Source organism: Dromiciops gliroides, chromosome 2, assembly GCF_019393635.1.
Source record: "Dromiciops gliroides isolate mDroGli1 chromosome 2, mDroGli1.pri, whole genome shotgun sequence".
Classification (NCBI taxonomy): Eukaryota; Metazoa; Chordata; class Mammalia; order Microbiotheria; family Microbiotheriidae; genus Dromiciops; species Dromiciops gliroides.
Window position 1 is genome coordinate 592,396,857 of NC_057862.1, and position 20,785 is coordinate 592,417,641.

The window sequence follows — 20,785 nt, forward strand, 5'->3', positions numbered from 1 at the left end:
AAAGTTAAATTAAAATCATAGTCTAAAAGTTATGTGAAGCTTTGTCCCCTGGGGCTCCCTTTATGGCTCCACCGCCATCACTGTGGAAGTAGAATTTGGTCATTCAGAAATGGAGAATGTAAGGTAAGGCATCTTTATGGTGAAAATGTGGAGCAGCAGATTGATAACCAAATCATACCTTGTTGTCATAAAAAATGAAGGTATATAACAAACTGGATAAACCTTCTGTGGTACAAAGTCTGGGTAATAGGAACATGGAACATGGAATTATAAAATGGGGCATGTATGTCATTATCTTCATAGATGGAAGGAATACCCACAATGAGGAAAGCATAGTTACTTCTAAATATTGTACTCATTTTTATGATTTCTTGTATCCTTATGTCCTATATTTCTCACTAATTTGTAATCTTTAAAGAAAATTGTCCTTCCCTTTCTTTCATTTTTCTTTATCCAAACGGGTATGGATTTACCTTCATATGTAGATATGTTATTGAATGGCCAAAACAAAAGTTTGACAGAAGAATAAACTATTGAGGTTAGGTCAAATGAAATAACACATTTTTAAAAATGGTTTGCAAACAAAGTGTCCCATGAGACACATTATTATTATTTATTAGTATTGTTGTTGTAGCTTATTACTGTTATAGAATATTATTATTACAGCTTATTATTATTGCTTTTACTATTAGAAGGCTCTAAGAACTTCTAAGATAGAAATAGATTGTTTCCAAAACTGTTTTTGAACATCTAACTTAAGCTCTTTTAGGGTAGGGACCATTTTGGTTTTGTCTTTATCTCTTATAGCTAGCACAAAGTCTTGTCCATAGTAGAAAATAAGTGTTTAGTGAAATGAATTGAATATCCAGTATTAAAGTCCGTAATATTCTGAGTTCAGAAACAAGTAAATAGTAATCTCCTCTAGGGATTATATATAAAAGTGACTATTCTTCTGTAGTATTATAGCTGTCTTCATCATCAAACATTTATGGATCATCCATCTATGTGGCATGGAAAGATGCATAATGTTTAATGGCTTTTAACAGATATGTACCCGTTATGGGAAAACATATTTTGAAAAGAAAAAAAACACTATGAGATTAAATAATTTATTACCATTGCTAAGATGAACACATATACTTGATACTCAATTTTATGCAGAACTTTAAAAAAATAGTTTTAATACAGTATAAAATTTACACAAGTGTTTTGTCAAAAGACTATTGTCCCTTGAATAGCTACTGCAGGGTCTACTGCAGGCACAAAAACTTGTTTTTAAATGTTTTCTATTGTATAGGAATACAACAATTTAAGTTTATAGATGAAAACTTTGTGAAAATGTAAATGTAGCAAGCAGGATGTTTGTTTTTTAGCAGAGAATGACAGTTTTAAAATATAACACCTCAAGAGGAAGATTTGTTTAAAATCTAACCAAATAAAGATAATTAGAGAGAAAAAGTCTGTGTTAAATTAATTCACAAGGTTTTTGAGACAACAGTAGGCTGGTTCTACATCACAGTACCATAATTTTTTTTAATGTACAGCAGTTTCTTACATTCTACTACCAAATGGGCAATTAATACAACATGTAACAAGCCCACGAAAAAGAGAAAATATTTGCTGTGAAGCAAACCCTTAGTAATTGAGAACAAACCTGAAAACTGGCAATTGTTGCATTCCTATCTCTTTTATCCTAAGCTACAGTAAAAACTTAAGCAATAGCATTCTGTCACAGGCCTCTTGCATATTCATACAAGAAACTCATTGCATTTGGATAAACACAAAATACCTATCATAGCATTTCCATTACACACAGTCTAATGTTATACACATTTTCCCCCCTTCCCCCCAAATAATAAATGAAATAAACTAAGCATAGCTAGCATGTCTCTTGGTCAACCTTCAAGCAATCTGAACAAGAGTTTTTAGCTTCAAAATAATCAGACATGCGTTGAGTATCATCAAACAATTGTTTTAAAGAAAGCTGCAGTAGGCAAGGAAAGCTTTTGTTCAAAAATGCAGTGCAATCTTTTAAAGTCTACTTAGAGTTTGTTAAATATAATAGCTTATCTAGAAACAAAATTGTCAAAATTAATGTCTCCTCACAGCTGGAAACTCTTAAAAGTAAGCTTATGATTATTGAAGTTGCAAATTGTCCATATTAATGCTGATGGGAGAGTGGGCCTGGAGACTGGTCACCTCCATGTTGTGTTAGCAAAATGGAGGAGGGAGGGAAGCATTTAATTGCCCAGTTGTCAGAAACTGTGTTTTGGGACAAGTTCTGTCAGGGATTTTGCTACACTATTAGTTAGGAAAGCAAATTCGTGAGATAATTTTAGCACCTCAGTACAAATATTGAATGTTTCAGGGGGAGAAAATCCAGCCATTTCTTTCAAATTAAGCACCAGCAACTAGCATTTTATATACTCAAGTAGAAGTGACAAGCGGCCTAGTTCCCAAACTTTGGAAGCTGGAAGGCACCGTTTCTTAGCTTCTACATAACATGGTAGGAAGTTCCCACTATGTCACATCAGTCAAAATCACTAGAACTCTTCAATTCATGAAAACTCCAATTATCATAAGATCTTGAAGAATGTGTAGGATAACAAATTAGTGATGTCATGATTCAGTGACTGCACTTGAATATAGTAAAGCAAGAGAAATTCCAGTAGGATGGGGGACCTGCACTGAAGTTTTCAAAGAAGACATAGATGTGGCACACAACCACACTATCGTTAACCCCCATGAGTCCAGGTGTGTGAAAGTCATGTCTTCTTTTCTTTCCCACCACCAGTGCTAATCTTGTATTCAGGAGTGCTCCTCACATCGGTCCTTTGTACTGGTTCCCGGACAGATGTTGCCTAATTCCAGGACAAGAACCTGCAGCATCTCCAAGTTTCCGCCACACAACCTAAAAGAAGAGAAAAAAGATGTTAGTTGTAATTGTTCACAAGCATCTAGTACCCTGTTCTAATGCTTCAAGGTAAATGTTAGACATTCATATCGAAGCACTGAGGATAAAATATGCTCATTTTATTTTAAAAAATATGCTTTTGAGTGGATACAAAGTGAAATATCCTGAGAAGCATTTAAATAACTGTACCAAGATTCTTTTGCATATGAGACCATATGCTTTGCTAGCAAATGAGTTAAAATTGAAGGCTGAAGTGACAACTTTTTTCAAAACTACCATAATATTACTATGTTAATGAAATATGTTATCTTTAATAAAGGAAATCAAAGCACATAATTTATTTTTAAAAAAAGGAATGGGTGTTTTGGTTCAAGATTTGGCTAAATCCTCACTTTATAACATGATGTTGGCTGGAATACTTGGCTCTATTCCCTCCTTCCATCACACTGCCTCTCCCCGACTCTGACCCAAGGGTTAACGTCTCCTGTTTTTGTAAATCTTAGTAGGGAAACATAAAGATCACTCAGATTGCTAAAATAAAAGAACCCAAAAGGCAAAGGTAAGAGTAAATCCATGATAGCCTTGAAAAGAAAATATAAGAGAGGAAGAGAGAGGGAGGGGTCTTTTAATGAGACAATGAGACAACTGCAAAAGCTGGGGTTTTGAAAAGCAGAAATACAGACTGGTAATACTATGAAATTTAGCACTCAGTATTAAATTTACCGTGTGTGTGTGCATGCATGTATACACACATATGTGCATGTGCATGTATCATATGTGTGTATACATGTATGTATATATAAACATATAAAACATATGTGGTAACATCAAGAATATTTTTCTATCTAATAGAGTTTCAGTACAGGAATAATATTCTAATGCTTCAATTCAATTAAAGCAAAAATCCTATAAAGAAGTAGAAAACAAGTAGTGTATTTATTTATTTCTTTTTGGATAGGTCTAAGTAATTCAGTAATGCTGAAAAAAACAAGGGAAATGCTAACTTCTATTTTTCAGCAGACATGTTGGTTCTTTAGCTATAATAGAGCATTTGGCAGAAGTGTATTATAATTCTGTTTTCAAATATTTCAAGAGAAATTATACAGAGGAGTGATCAATTCAATCTGCTACCTCAATTGGTTAGATATTGTCCCTGATACCTAATTTGAAAACAAAGATGGAGAGTCACCATAACAAATTATTTCAAGAGGCCATAGCCTCTTTTTCTAGATTTCTAATCAAAGCAAAGATGTTCATCTTTCAGGATAGATCATGTATGCTGAGAGTCACAAGGGTAGTTATATGAGGCCTTACTACCTAAAATTCAATCACCATCCCAAAGGTCTTCCCCACATTTTCCAGGGATGTCACCTAGTCTAAAGTTATAAATTGATGACCCCAATCTGGATAGTACTGGGTAATTTAAGGAGAGTCCCAAATGCTAGGGCTAAGCACAATATGTCCTCTATATTAGAACCAAGGGCCCAAGAATAATAAGGCAAGAGGACAAGAAGGAAGAATTCTAAAATGAACATTGGTAATAGTCTAAGGGCTTTGGGGTCATAGAAGAACATAATTGTAGATATTCAGTTCTTTGAGACTGTCAGTGAGGTTATTCACTGGACATATCATATTGACACAGAGTTAGCAGCCTGATAAGGTCTATCTGACATTTCTGAAGCTCTATGAGTATCAATAAAATTTGGCTTTCTATTCCCTAAATAGTAATGATGCCTTTATTTACATAGTGCTCTTCAGGAAAGGTTTAATATCATCATATAGTCAGTAGTCAATGAACAAAGTTTAATTATTTTTGCCATTTTACAGACAGGAACATGAAGGTGTAGAAAGATGATTTGCTCAGAGGAGAACCACTAAAACTGATGATATCACCTAGCCCAAATAAAAAATAAATCTGAACATCATTATGAAACCAGAGAATGGTATCACTGTATTGAGTGTTTTGTCCTCAGTCTATTCACCAGGCTTCATTAGGTTTGCTAAGCATTCATACAATTAAATCCAATGATGCTTATTTTACTTTGGTTTTAATCAATTCTTCTTTGTCAATCTAACTTATAAATGCGATCCAGTTTCAAAAGCTGTTGGGATAGATTCTGGGACTTCCTAATCAAAATCAGGACATAAAAACAACCAAAAAAGCTGAAATGAAAAAAAAGAGTAAGTGACAACATAGGATTATGTATAGAAAAGCATATCTCATAAATAGAAAGAAGAAACTGTCACTCTGCTTGTGACTTTCATGTTAAAGTGGAAACTAATAAACTGGGTTTTAAAACATTAAAAAATTATCACAAAGTAAAACTACAAACTGTTTGATTTAACCCAGTTCAGAATTTAACTGATTTTATTAGTAAATATGGCAAATATCTCAAACCCTTAAATTTAGGATAATTAGGGTTGGGTTTTTTTTGTTTTTGTTTTTGTTTGCCATGATGCATCTTTATAGATAGAAATGGCAGCAGCAGGTATGATGGCAAATTGCCATCTACAAAAGACACTACTTTGCAATCTCTAGGAAAAGGAGACATAATCCCAAGATTTGTAGCAATGGGAGGATCTAAAGAGCACAGGACTAGGAAGGATACCATAGTCTCAGTCCTGGCTCTGCCACTAGCTTGCATGGGCCTTAAACAAATCATTACACCTCAGTGGGTATCAAATTCTTCACTTATTAAATGAAAAAATGGGACTAGATCTCTCATGCCCCTTCCAGATCTAATAGTCTATCATTATTATTTATTTCTAATGAATTTGTTAACTGAAGCGAAGCATCATCATTACTAGGTGAGAATTCTTATTGAATGGAGAAAAGAGAAGGGTCACTTGAAAAGATTTAGAAGAGGCAACAATAGAGTGTCCAGGAAGATATAGAAAATACATGGCTAAAAGTGGCGGTACATTCCTGTACCAAGAAACAGCAGCTAGTGGATTGCTTGAGCTCCAGAATTCTGAACTACAGTAGGACTAAAGATGATCAAGCCTCTACTCTAAATCTGGCACCAATATAGTGAGCCCACAAGAGTGAAAAGTCACTGGGATAGATAAGGAAAGGTAAGCCTGCCCATGCTGGAAATGGAACAAGTAAAAGTTTCTGTGCTGATCAGTAATGGGATTGGAAGCCAGTGAGCAGCTGCTGTACTTCCAGTCTGGGAGATATAGGGAGACCCAATCTCAAAGAAGAGAAAAGCAAAGAGAAGGGAAGGCAAGGGAAGACATGACCATATTTAACATAACAACAAAACAAAGATAGGAAATGCAAGCAAATGACTCGGAAAGCACTGGAAAAGAAAAAGAGCAAACAGAATAGTCAACCAAAGGCCACAGAGAAAGTAATTTCCTATTCTCTCCCTAAGAAAATGTAAAACTCCCATCGAATTCAGTAGAATTGCCACACATTCTTTTTTATTTACCACATACTAAGGACTTGGATTACTGGCAGGCTGGCAAAATCTGACCAAAAAGAATTTAGTGTTTGCACTGTACTTCAAAAGAAATGTGAATTCCATGTGAAGGGGAAAACATTCTGGAAAATTTAAACCAATACTTCATTTAAAAACCACCACGTTTTCCTCTCTCAAACATAATCTTTTACCAAATTCCCTGTATCACATTTGTAAATTCCCTTATTCCTGATTAGAATTATAGTGTTTCCCACCTAAGATTATTTAGCATTACGTTGTTGCTTGAGATTTTAAAAATAAATCCTTACCACATCAATGACTACATATAAAATAACACATGAGTCCTTAATATGTTTTTCTTTTTTGTTTAATTTATATAATTACTTACATATATTTAATTACCTTTACATCTACATATAGATTCATAGCAGTGCTGAGTTAGTGTGTCAACTCCTGTAGAGTAAATACAAAGACTTTGAATAGGAGCATAGTATCTTTTATATGAGGGAATTACAAAATAATATTTATAAAGATGATGATCATTTTCCTATTAAACAGGAGTGCATCAGAAAAATCCAAGCTTAAAAAAAAGCATATGTTCATCACTAAACAAATAAATTCCCCAAACTATAAAACAGAGATGCTATTAAAATTTTGATCAATAGAAATAAAATGATTATTAAAATGATATCATTGCCTCATAGCAAATTACCATTTTGGATAATCAATTGAAGAGGTACTGAGAAAATTTCATAGATGACTCTAGCATACAGACCTTACAAATCATTTCATATTTAAATGTTTTATGATAGGATTACTATTTTCATAAATGCTCCAGAATCAAATAGCAGATGAAACAAAGGGTAACTGGTTTTTATTTTCATGTAAAATTTTAAAAGGCATTCTGTCAGCATTTTTTTTAAATAGATATTCATGGAGCAATAACTTAGTTATGATGAGGCTTCAATACAGAATACAGAATTAAGTACATAAAACTTACATTGCATATTTCTCTGACTATAGATTTTTCTGTCTCACTAAGGTCAGGGTCATACTCTTTACCCTGTTGATGATCTATATTTTCCTGAACATCAAAGACCTGGATTTGTTGAGGAAGAAAAATAAATTTCATCTGAAAAAATAATTAGTTTGTTAGGTATAAGTAAAAACATTAAGGAAATTTCTGGTCCTCTATATGTAAATAGTATTCAGAGTAAAGTAGCCTAAATCCAATACTCTGAATCCCATAAACTTTGAGCACATACCTGTACAATTTTCTAAATCAATTACTCAGAAATTGATCTCCACAATTTTTTTGTATGATACATTCATTCTATTCCATTAAATTTAAAAAAACGAAACTAGATCATTACCTTGATCAAAAAGACAATCTGATGGCATTAACCATTTGGAATTATCTACTATTGCATGTTTCATTGTCATAATGATCGATGCAACTAATTTTATTCCATGATTGATTTGTACGTCACATAGACATAGGCAATGTAAGGATAGACTAGAGTAGATGGGAGACTATTTCCATTAGGGATCAGTAGGCATTGTCACAACCCAGGAAAGTATACTTATGAGCTCTAAGGATATACATGTTAGTCACTTCCATTTGTGTATTTGTGTGTGTGTGTCTGTGTGTGTGTGTGTGAGAGAGAGAGAGAGAGAGAGAGGAAGGGGGGGTTCTCTCAGAACATCAACTTATGCTTTATGGAGTTTATAAAACATAGAGGAAAATATTTTCATCAAAGCCAGTATGATACCAATGCAGGACAATGTATTTCCAATGTATTTAGGTCTGCTGTCTCTAAAATTGATACTAATTTTCATAGCTAAATCTACAACTATGTAATCTATACTGACTAATAGGAAAACTGAAATAAATGAACCAGGCATAAAGTAGTCCATTTGTGCAGTCTGACATTGCATTGATATTTATATAACTTTAGCCCCATTATGAACAATCCAATTATAACACTATATCATGGGAATTTACAATCTCAACCACTTTCTCTATATATATATCTGCTTCTTTAATGCAGAAAAAAATCAAAGAAGTAAATTAAAATCTGACACCTATACTCATATCAGATAAGAGTTATTCATATTCCTTTTACCTTTACAGAAAATGACTGTCTTTACTCAGTGAATATTCATAGAAAGTTTGAAGGGCACAGTGTATGAGACTCTTTTCCTACCTATTTGATTTGGAATACACCCTAGAGAACTGTACTTCAAATCAGTTAATTTCTACTAAATGATTGAAGCTCTGATTAATAGCTATCATGCATTTAATAAGCAAGAAATGACTATAGCATCAATGAGGGGGGTAATTTCTCATCCACCTCCATACCCCCACCATCATGTTCATTCAGGCACAGAGATCCCTTTGAGGTAAATTTTTTAAAAAAAACTCCTTAGATATATGGAGGAAAAGGAGAACCTAGGCCTTAATTATAATTATTTTTATGGGGGGGGGGAGGAAGCTCATGACAGATCAGCTCTAGTGTGATGACTTCTGGAAGGAAAAAATGTCAAATGCCAAATTTTCATATTTATATATCTATATGTAGGTATATTTCTAATCACTGAAACATTTAATCAAAAGCATTTTCTTTAGAATATACTGACATACATTTCTGTTTTCCAACACAGTTCTTGCAAAAGAAGAAAAAAAGTCCATATTCAAAACTCTTCAGTTATTCAATAAAAACAATTCATTGTTCAGTATAGATATCAACCAAAACCTTAGACACAAGTATTCTAGATAATTATCACATATCATCATATACTCAAATATATTTTCCTAAATTACTCACTCTCTTGAGGTAAAAATTTTATATGATAATTAGTGGACTAATTTTAGGGAAAATTATGGGGACCCTTTTTCCCTTTCCTTACCCCCAAATTAGTACACACTGACAGTTTTCAATCATGGCAGAAGAATTAGGACACTTGTGAAAAATTAAAATACCAAAAATGTTGCCCTTTTAAACATTGTGATCTTGGACATTTGAAAATATAACAGATTCAAATGACTCCCAAATACCTTGAAAGAAGAAAAACATTGTTTTTTTGGTGGGTGGGGTGTGACACAACCCTCCAAAGTTTAAGCTCTATGGTATAGTTTGTATTTACAAAACATATTTCAGATAACTCTTATTTAATGAACCACTATCAAAATACAAAATATAACCTTCACATTTGCATACAAATGATAATGCACTTAGCATTATGTCTGTCAAACAGTCAGTGAACATATATATATCTATATATCTCTATCTCTATCTCTATATCTATATCTATATCTATATCTATATCTATATCAACCATCTAGATAGGTGAGTTTGGGGTGGGGGTTGGGGAGGAATGATTCTGAATCTGTGATTTCATCAGCATCAGAGAAAAGTTATGTTGTAGAAACTCCCTCCATTAAATGTGATCAGAAACCCCCTCTGTAACCTAGAATCTTACTACCTATAATAGTGTCCTTGACTCCAAGGCTCTACTTCCCAACAGTATATTATAATTCCATCCCTAACTTCAAAAAGATCTCTTGAGCCATCTAAAAGAAAATCAGAATCCTCTTAATTACCCATATGTAGTTCTATCCACTTTGGAAATTATCTATGGTATGAAGAACAAACCTTGAATAAGACCCAGTATAATTCTGGTATTAGCTGGTATGCACTTTAGGAATTTAGTATTATTTCAAGGAAAACTTAATTAGGAAGTCAAATCTTTGCCAAATATAAATTATACAATGCAGTCGAAAACCAAATATAAATTCTGGGGGAACCATTCACTGTTCTGCAGTATCCCTGTCATAGGTGATGTTTCTCTACTCCATTATGATAGATTTTGATTCGGATGAGCACAACTATAATGATGTGGAAGAGTTCAGGAAAATCTGCATCCATTCAATAATATAATAATAACAGTATATAATAATTCAATAAAATAATAAATATGCTACTCTTTGCAAAACCCTTAAAGCAAATGAAAGGCTGATTCTTCTTTTCCCATAGCCCAGGAAAGTAAAACAGAGAGAAAGACTGATTTGCTCTAGGCCACACTGTGAGTCAATAAAAAAGTCAGAGTAAGAAACCATAAAGTAGTTGGAGGATAGAATTTGATTGGTACCTGTTAAGGTTGCTAAGATTTCAAGCACGGTATCAGGAAACTTTAGAGAACAAATTCACCAATTCTAATGAATTATATAATTGTTATGATGTTTTATTGCTTTCAAGTGCATACCACAAATGAAACCCTGATAAAATTCTGTCCAAGTGCCTCATCTTAGCATGGAAATGACCCTAGCCTCTTAAGAGTTATATGACCAAGGGAGTAAGTTCTGAAAGACCTTAGCAAGTTTGAAAGCCTTTAAGTAAGAGTCCAGTGAAGTGTGTCTGTGAACAAGGAACTGTGCTAAATTCACAGAGGTTCATCATGATGGCTGCCAGTATCTAATTTTTGAGCCATTGAAGCTTTCTTATGTTACAGGTTTCAAATCTATATCACTGAAGACAGTACTGTACCCAAGGGAATCCCAGATTCTTGAACTGTTAAAGTATAAAAAAAGAAACAAGTGTCTCTGTATGTCTTTCAGTTAATAGATAAGAATGATCATGTAATTGTCATAACAGAATATTATCCATCCACTGCTGGCTTTTTCTAAGCCTACAATTTCATTGACTGTACCATAAATAGATACTATTCTATGAGTGCAGGAGAATGTTGGTCTCTGTAGTCCTAGCATCTGGCACAGTGCCTTATACGAAGCAAATATTTAACAAGTATTTGCTAAATTTAATACTACCAGTCTCTTAAAACAGTTTGTGTAAACATTATATCAAAAGTGATAATTATACTATTAATTTGCTTAGTAGGTGCAACATTCCCCCTCTAGCCCCAGATAAAACAAAAGTTAACATCCAAATTTTCATATATTCTTAACTGCAGATTTATGAAATTGCATATTCTTATATGCAATTTATTGTTATGAGTAGTTCCAGGTAAATGCCATTTCAAATAACATTTATGGATTTAGTATCTCCACTTGGTTTCTTTTGTTTGGTTATGGTTTTCAAAATAATTCTTTGTCATATGGGGCAGGATTGCGGAATAAGGGATTAAAGGGAATGAGGGAAGAAAAATATGTCTTGTCACATTTCAGTAAACCTTAAAGTTCAATATCTGAAGACATCCATGCTACATACATTGCACATATAAATAACAATATTTTACACATACATATGTATATGCACATCAGACCAACTTTGATGCATGTAGATATGAAAAGCATTACTTAGAACAGAGAGATAACAATGGAGAATCCACATTAACTCTCTAAAGCCAAAAGTTCTTATTCAGAAAAACATTCATTTTTGACAAAATAATTTCAAAAATTAAAATGTTTAAACTGAATGAAACAAAAATATCAGAGAAAAAACATCTATGGATACAGCAAGACTGTGAGAGGAAATCACACTGTGGGGAAGAAGTCAAACACAACTGAAATTTTCGATGCATGGTTGTGTGCCGTTGTTTACCTTAAGAGTATGTACCACTGGTTCAGGTTGCTGAGAAGGTGTGGTATGTCCGCTGAAGCTAGCTGGAGAGGTGGGTGAACTGTTATTCCCATCAGCCCCTGATGGCAACCTAAAAGGACCCTTAGTAAAAAATCAATAACTCTGTTACTAAACAAAAGTCGTTTATAACTAATTAAGCAGATGTAATTGTCATATTCAGTTTTGCTGGCAAATGAGGATGAGTTTTTTTTTATTTAAAAAAAGTTTTAAAAGAATTAAAACCACAGCTCTGACTTATTTCTAAATTATAGCAATTCTCATTAAAATACACTTGTTTTCCTTCATGGCCAACAAGAATACTAAGCCAACAACTCATCTTCTTACACTTCTGAATGGCATCTCTGATTTGTCAAAGAGTATGCCCCCCCCACCCCCAGAGAATGACCATTAAGAACATTTCAAGGATTTTTTTTTTAAACTGAAGTGATTCTAAAATAGGGAATTCGTGAGTTGCTCCACAGCTCAGCTAAAACTGCCAAGTCAGCAAGTCAAATGCCATATTACATACATTTCAGGAAAATGCATACACACCATATTTTTGTATTGAGGGAACTAGGTCGGTTACAAAGCATTACTTAGGAGAGAAAAAGAAGAAAAAAACTTTAATGGTACATTTTCTTCTTCTCCGATTTAACTAAACATCGTACTATTTCATTTGAGAAAAACCCTCCTGTCTCCTCTTCTTGCTTTAAAAAGAAAAGAAACAAAGACAAAGGAGCCACTGAACATGTGTTTGGGTTTGTGGCTCTTTATCTTGCAGCTGAATAATTGGAGGTAGGAACACTATTTGTTTTCCCCATGATGGCCAGGATCTGACTCTGCCAGATAGCAAGGAATCATTTTTCCAGAGACTTGTACTTTTTCTAGGGAGGACTGCAAGAAAGGCACAAGGAATCATTGTATTGAGAGCTAGAAAAGACCTTAAGAGGCATTTAGTACAGTGGTGTCAAAATCAAATAGAAAAAGATCCCTGCCAGCCAGGTATTGACGTAGAAAATCCCAAAATAGCATTATCTATGGTGTGTATTTATGTGTTTTTTTAAAAAACATTTTCCAATTATAGTTTAATCAGGTTCAGGTGCACCTGAGAGTTTTGCCACAGCTAGCATGATTTGGGCCATGATTTTGACACCTCTGCATTCCATTCCCCTCATTTTACAGAGACTAACAAGACAAGGAGGGGGATAAGAGAAGCAAAGCAATGGTCTGCCACCTCTGGAACTAGTGTCTAGTGGAATTTTTTTCTATTTTCTTTTATAGAGGTCATCACTCCCCAGGGAAAGACTCAGGCTCATTTTTATTTCAGTCAGTCAATGAGTATATGATCCTTCCAAATCCTAGGATAAGACTAATAAACAGCTATTCCTTTAAAATGGATTCTGTGATGCTAGCTCCCCTGTGAGTACCAACTAGAACCTGGAATACATGCACTTCTTTTTTGTTGTTGTTGTTGCTATTATTCAATTGTGATAGCCATATTTCAATATCATTAGTTCCATTTGTAATCCTCTGCATTTTATTTTATGCATTTAATGTCATTATTCTGCGGAGTCCATAGGCTTCACCAAACTGCCAAAAGGAGTACATAACCCCCACCACACACAAAAAGGTAAGAACCCCCTACCTTAGAAGATCATAGATTTAGAGGTGGAAGATAACATAGAGACTATCAAATGAGTAGTCCGACCTCCCTCCCTCAACATTTTAGAGATGAAGAAACTGAGACCGACATGAGTCACTTAATGAGTACATGTTCTCTGATACCAGATCCAGTGTTGTTCATCCTTCATTCTCAAAGAGAACCATAACATCTGGGTGACATCATGACTTGCACTGAATTGGATTTAAGTGAGGGAGGGCTGTGCAAAGTCAACAACTTCACTCTTTTCTCCAGAGCCATCTGGGTCCAGTGGCAAGATACATAACAGGACCATTGGAGATGGATGTTTAAGGCAATTGGGGTTAAGTGACTTGCCCAGGGTCACACAGCTAGTAAGCATCTGAGGTGAAATTTGAATTCAGGTCCTCTCAAGCCCAGGGCCAGTGCTCTATCCACTGGACTACCTTGCTGCCCCAACCAGATCCAATATTCTTCTCCCCAAACCCCACAGCACATGGTCAATTTTGTAGGTATAATAATGGCCATAGCGTGAAGGTATAGTAGGACCAGAATGACTTTTTATTTATAAGGACAATTTATGTAAGAGCTTTATATATATTCTTGGGACACATGGTGACAGTCAATTTCAATTTATTCATATTTGAATTTCTATACTTTATGCCATGTTTTGTCTATACTCTACACCTTAATTCCCACTCCCACTCCCTTCACAGCCCACTATCTCTTCCTATATTTTGGAGGCTTACTTTGGCAGCTCACAGATCAGTTTGGGGCATTTCTATTTCCTGCTGCTGTGCCCCACCCCCATTTCTGGAACCACATTAACCCTTCTCTCCAAATGTCCCTCTAAACCATAGATTCTTTTTTTTTTTTTACATATAAGGTATTTTATTTTTTACGTGACATGTAAAGATAGTTCTCAACTTTTGTTTATACAAGCTTAACAATTTCAGATTTTTCTCCCTCCCTCCCCTCCCTCCCCCCCTCCCCTAGACAGCAGGTAATCTCATATAGGTTATATGTATATATCTATATACATATACATATAGATGTATGTATATATATATATATATATATATATATATATACACACATATATATACCCATAATAACATTAATCCTATTTCTGTATTAATACTGTTATAAAAGAAAAAATCAGAGCAGTAATGCAAAACCTCAAAATAGAAAAAAAAAAAAAACAGCACCCAAAACAAAAGAAATAGTATGTAAACCATAGATTCTTAAGCTTGTGCGTGTGTGTGTGTGTGTGAGAGAGAGAGAGAGAGGGGGGGGGGAGGGAGGAAGGGGGGAAGAGAGAGAGAGAGAGAGAGAACCCCTGCAGCCCAGTAAAACCTATGGACCCCTGCTTCTCAGATTAAAAAGTTTTAAATGTATAAAATAAAATATTTCTGATTGAAAAGGAAACCAATTATACTGAAAATTAGAGATCTATTTTTCCTCATTGAAGTTCATTGAAACCAAGTTAAGAACACCTGTTTTAACCCCTCACATTAATATAACAGAAGGATCTGGGAAACTATAATATTTTGATTTGTGGTTCCTCTTGTATGTCCCATTAACACAGAAAATCAGAATCTGTGATATAGGCTACTATAAGCTACCTTATCAAAACTACATGGTCATAGATATTGTCCAGTATATGTGTAATTCAGGCCAGGTTTCACACACACACACACACACACATACACATACAAACAAACAAATTGTAATAATCTCCAATTACTGTTATGATTTAACCACAAATTTAGCCTTAGCTGTAAAAATAATTTAAGACTAAGATTCCCCTACCTTTCTCTGTGAATGACATCATTTCTTGTAGAGGAGTACTGGATTTGAAAACTGAAAAGGTATCTAGGTATGTTGCCCAACATAAATTCCCAATAGAATTCCAACCCTGTTCCATGGCACTGGGGTTTCTTAATCTGCAACCTATGAACTTCTTCTTGTTGTTATTTTTACTATTTCATAACTGTTTTACAATAGAATTGATTTCCCTTGTAATTCTGTGTATTTTATCTTGTGCACTTTAAACATAACAAGAGATCCATAGTCTTCACCAGGTTGCCAAAGGGTTCTATTATACACACAAAAAAATGTTAAGGACTCCTCATCTAGAGGATGTTCTCCTTCCCCAGAAGACTTGTGACCCAACCTTAGAGACTGTTAAGGGTATTTGTTAGCAGAGCAAGGAAGTAGTATATCTGAGCTACAAGAATGAATAAGTACCAGCTGCTGCCAATTGCCCAGCTTCTGCCACTTGGGGGAGCTATTTAAGGTCCATACCTATATTGGATAGGGAGAAACTGAACTTTTACCACTGGTGTCTGAAGACAAACACTGATCACACTGTGTACAAAACCCTGTAATGCTGGGAGGAAGGACGGAGGTAACCTGGTCCCAGCCCAGTCCAGTGGCAGTGCTGTGATGGTCAGTTGGTTCTGGGTATCTATTCAGTTATGATTGTGTGTGCATCCCTGTGTTGAATGTTCCCCCACAGAGGCTGATCTACTGGGTATGTTGCTGACTGAGGTGCCCAAGAACTTAGCCATAGAGGGCATGAAACGAAGTTGGGTTTTGATCTTTATCAAAAGGTCAAAACAAAAGTTGTGCCCTTGACAGCACCTTCTGTTTCATTTTTCAAAGTCTAGGACACCCTGCAGGTCCAGCTCATTGAAACATGACCCACTTCAGATAAAATAAAAAAATCATTCCTAACCTCTTTGCCAAGACTGGTACAGTCTGTATATGCTCCTATTAACAATGTAACAACATCCAAAAATCTTACACCTATATAGCACTAGATCTCTAATACTTACCCAGCAATTTTTAGATTATACTTCTTTTCCTTATTCTATTCTACCCCAAATTATAGACCAAAAGGTGCTGGTACATTTCTGTAATTCCTGCTACTGAGACATTACAACTGGGGAAACTGAGCAACCTGGATCTCTAGAGCTACAATAGGGTTAAAACTGGATGTTTACACTAAATCTGGCAACAATATAAAGAGGTCCTTGGACAGAGGCACCAGGATGCAGAAGGAGGAGTGAACTGGCCAACATCAGAAGGAGAGCAAGTCAAAGTTTCTGTGCTAATCATCAGGTCCATGAGTGGCCACTATTCTTTCAGCTCGGGTGAGATAGGGAGACCCATTCTCAAATGTAAAATAATAATTATAATAACCATGGGACATGTCAGTTTTGGTAGACTCTCTAAAAGGGCATGGATCCTTGGACTTCTGAGTGGAGATTAAGGAGATCTCAAAAAATGTAGTAAGGAATTCATAGATTTTAGAGCTGGAAGGGAAGGGGAAGGGAATAAACATTCAAATAGTGCCTACTATGTACCAGGTACTGTGCTAAGTTCTTTATAAATATTTCATCTGAAGGTATCTTCCAAATATAATCTAGTCCAATCCTCTTATGTCATGGATGAGGAAACTAAAATCAGAGAGATTAAGTGACTTGTTCATTTCATTTTCTCTCTCTCTCTCTCTCTCTCTCTCTCTCTCTCTCTCTCTCTCTCTCTCTCCCTCCCTCCCTCCCTCCCTCCCCAATTTTCTGATTCTAAATTCAAAATTTCTACTGGACTCCATAGACTACATCTAACACTCTCTAAAAACTTGAACATTTTGAAAAATAAAAGTTCCAGGACTGCATATACCTGTTTATCTTGTTGTTTATCTTGTTCTTCCTCTTTTCTTTCTATTTAAAATAAAGGGAGAAGTTGTGTTTTAGAACTTCTTGTGGGCAAAGAATAATTCAGTTGTAACTAGATATTCCAAATTTATCCCAAGATGCCTGGTCTCTTCAATCAACAATTCAATGGATGGGTCAATTTTCATCTTTTATGACCCTCCAGGAAGTGTCTAAAATAGTTAAGTGATTATAAAAGTGTTTTTGTTTGTTTTTTGCAGGGCAATGGGGGTTAAGTGACTTGCCCAGGATCACACAGCTAGTAAATGTCAAGTGTCTGAGGCCGTATTTGAACTCAGGTACTCCTGACTCCAGGACCAGTGCTCTATCCACTGCGGCACCTGTCCCTGATTATTAAAGTTTTAAACTTATTTCTTGTTGTTTAGGCACATCTGGACTTTTTGTGACCTCATATGGTGTTTTCTTGGCAAAGATACTAGATTGGTTTGCCATTTCCTTCTCCAGTGGATTAAGGTAAACAGAGGTTAAATGTCTTGACCAGCATCATACAGCTAGTAAGTGTCTAAGGCCAGATTTGAACTCAGGCCTTCCTGATTCTTGACCCAGACCTCTATCCACTGAGCCACATAGATGCCTACCAAAATAAGTAATTCTCTAGTTATTGGCTATGTCAATGGCATATTATTTTAACTCTTACTAATTTGCTATTAAAAGATATCAGTCTACATGCTTGGTAAATGCAGACTGACATTTGTAGAAATGTCTAAGTCCAATTCTGCTATAAGAAAATCTTTTTATTATTCATTTCTGAGCTTTGATCAATGATATAATTTAATAGAGTAAAATATCACTACTAAAAAATGAATCTGATAGTCCCTTAAAATTTGTTGTAACGGGATAGGAATTCAGTATTTCACAAAAACTGCTGGGAAAACTGGAAGATAGTATGGCAGAAATTAGGCATAGACCAACATCTTACACCTTATACTAAAATAAGGTCAAAATGGATACATGATTTAGACATAAGAGGTGATACCATAGGTAAATTAGGAGAGGAAGGAATAATCTACCTTTCAGATCTTTGGAAAGGAGAACAGTTTATGACCAAACAAGAGATAGAGAATATTATGAAATGCAAAATGGATGATTTTGATTACATTAAATTAAAAAGTTTTTGTACAGACAGAAGCAATGCATCCAAAATTAGAAGGGATGCAGAAGCTGGGAAACAATTTTTATGGCCAGTATTTCTGATAAAGGTCTCATTTCTAAAATATATAGGGAACTAAATCAAATTTGTATGAATCCAAGTCATTCCCGAATTGAGAAATGGTCAAAGGATATGAACAGGCAGTTTTCTGATGAAGAAATCAAAGCTATCTATTCTCATATGAAAAAAAAATGCTCTAAATCACTATTTATTAGAGAGATGCAAATTAAAACAACTCAGAGATACCACCTGACACCTATCAGATTGGCTAATCTGACAAAAAAGGAAAATAATGAATGTTAGAGAAGCTGTGGGAAAATTGGAACACTAATGCATTGTTGGTGGAGCTGTGAACTGATCCAACCATTCTGGAGCGCAATCTGGAATTATGCCCAAAGGGCTATAAAGCTGTGCATACCCTTTGACCCAGCAATACCACTTTGGGGTCTTTTCCCCAAAGAGATCATAAAAAAGGGAAAAGGACCCACATGTCCTTTATTTATAGCTGCTCTTTTTGTGGTGGCAAGGAATTGGAAATTGAGGGGTTGCCCATCAATTGGGGAATGGCTGAACAAAATGTGGTATATGAATGTAATGGAATTCTATTGTGCTGTAAGAAACAATGAGCAAGAGGAGTTCAGAGAAACCTGGAAGGACTTACATGAACTGATGATGAGTGAGATGAGCAGAACCAGAAGAACATTGTACATAGTATCATCAACATTGTGTATTGATCTACTGTGATGGACTAGATTCTTCTCACCAATTCAATGGTACAGGAGAATTCCAGGGGACCCATGATGGAAAGGGATTTCCAAATCCAGAAAAAAAAAAAAAGAACTGTGGAGTAGAAATGCTGATTGAACCATACTATTTCTTTTGCTTTTGGTGCTGCTGTTTTTCTATTTTGAGGTTTTTCCTCATTGCTCTGATTCTTCTCTTATAATATGACTAATGCAGAAATATGTTTTATGTTATTATGTATATATATAACCTATATCAGATTACCTGCTGTCCAGGAGCAGGGGGGAAGGAGTGGGGGGGAATCTGAAATTGGAAAGCTTGTATAAACAAATGTTGAGAACTATTTTTACATGTAACTGGAAAAAAATACTTTTATCAGAAAAAAAAAGTGTTGTAACAAGATCGAACATATATATGTATATGCATGTGTGTATATATGTAAATAAATATATAGAGAGAGACACATATACACACATGCACATACATGTATGTGTGTAGTTCATGTGAAAAATTACAGGCCCACAAAAAGAAGAAAAGAAAAGGTAACTCTTCTATATAATCAAGCCAAGGTCTCAATCAAAATTGAATAACCTATTCATAACTCTAGTTCTGCATGTCTTCATGATATATGTAACCCCTGAGGAATTTATTATCTCTGTAGACCTATTAATATAGAATGGTCTGGGGAAAATATGGAAGTCATTAACAGCTGTCTGCAAACCTACGGAAATCCACATTCATATACATTTTAACTACTTTTAGAGCAAATTTCAGAATGGTGATTTTCTTGAGCAACTGAAACTATCAACTTTCCTCAAATTCTAAAAAAAATCCCTAAAGAGTAACATCTCTCAAGGAAAAGAAATGTCTCTGTCTCCTCTCCCCTCCCCTTCCCCCATGCATGAATTAGATCCAATATCGTCCATTCTATTTGTATGGAGTTTCTCTCCAATCCACAGCATAATTCTGCCTCCAGCAATGGCAGCAGCAGCAGAAGCAATCTAATTAGGCAAAAGCAACTGCAGCCAATAAACCCTCTTCACTCACCGGGAAAGTGGGCAGGCATCTTCCTATTCCTCCGCACCCCTGCCACCACAGCCAGACCTGCCGGGCTCTGGACCCCCAGCTTTTTTCCATATTTGAGTTGTTTCTAGTTGGAGATTGCCTTCTATTCTGGGTTTCCTTATATTTGGAACAATATGGTACAATCACTCAGAAAAATACTATGTCCCAGATTTTAACAGATCATATAAAACAAGTGTATTAATCATGAGTACCACCATTTCCACAAAAAGGCAAACCTATAACATGCACCTTTAGCCAGAAAAAATTAAAAGCACTGATCTCCTATGTGTTGTATGCTTTTAGTGAAAGGTACTGCTAAATTATTTCAAGATTTAAAAGTGTAAGTTAAAAAAACACAAAAAATATTTGAGGACAATTTACAAAATTAATATATTATCAGGTGTGCATGTTATAGGTAGTGAATTACAGTAAATACTTTAAAATAATCCAATGTACTTCATTTCAGAAGTTTTAATTGGGCTTTAAATAGAAGAATGATTCTTATAATGACTATATAAAGTTTTCAGTG

At 35.0% G+C, this 20,785-nt stretch overlaps 1 protein-coding gene across 5 annotated transcripts in view; it reads right to left on the reverse strand.

Moving 5' to 3' along the window:
• Positions 1-946: 946 nt before the first annotated feature.
• Positions 947-20,785, reverse strand: part of CCDC85A (coiled-coil domain containing 85A) — a 268,156-nt gene continuing 248,317 nt past the window's right edge. For 3 of the 5 annotated variants that reach the window (XM_043985828.1, XM_043985826.1, XM_043985827.1), the window contains one exon: positions 951-2,911. In XM_043985828.1, coding sequence (XP_043841763.1) covers positions 2,862-2,911 — 50 coding nt within the window. In that variant the 3' untranslated portion in view covers positions 951-2,861. Of the gene's footprint in view, positions 2,912-11,900; positions 12,021-20,238; positions 20,374-20,785 lie in introns of all 5 variants that reach the window. The other 2 variants (XM_043985829.1, XM_043985825.1) reach the window with 2 other exon arrangements.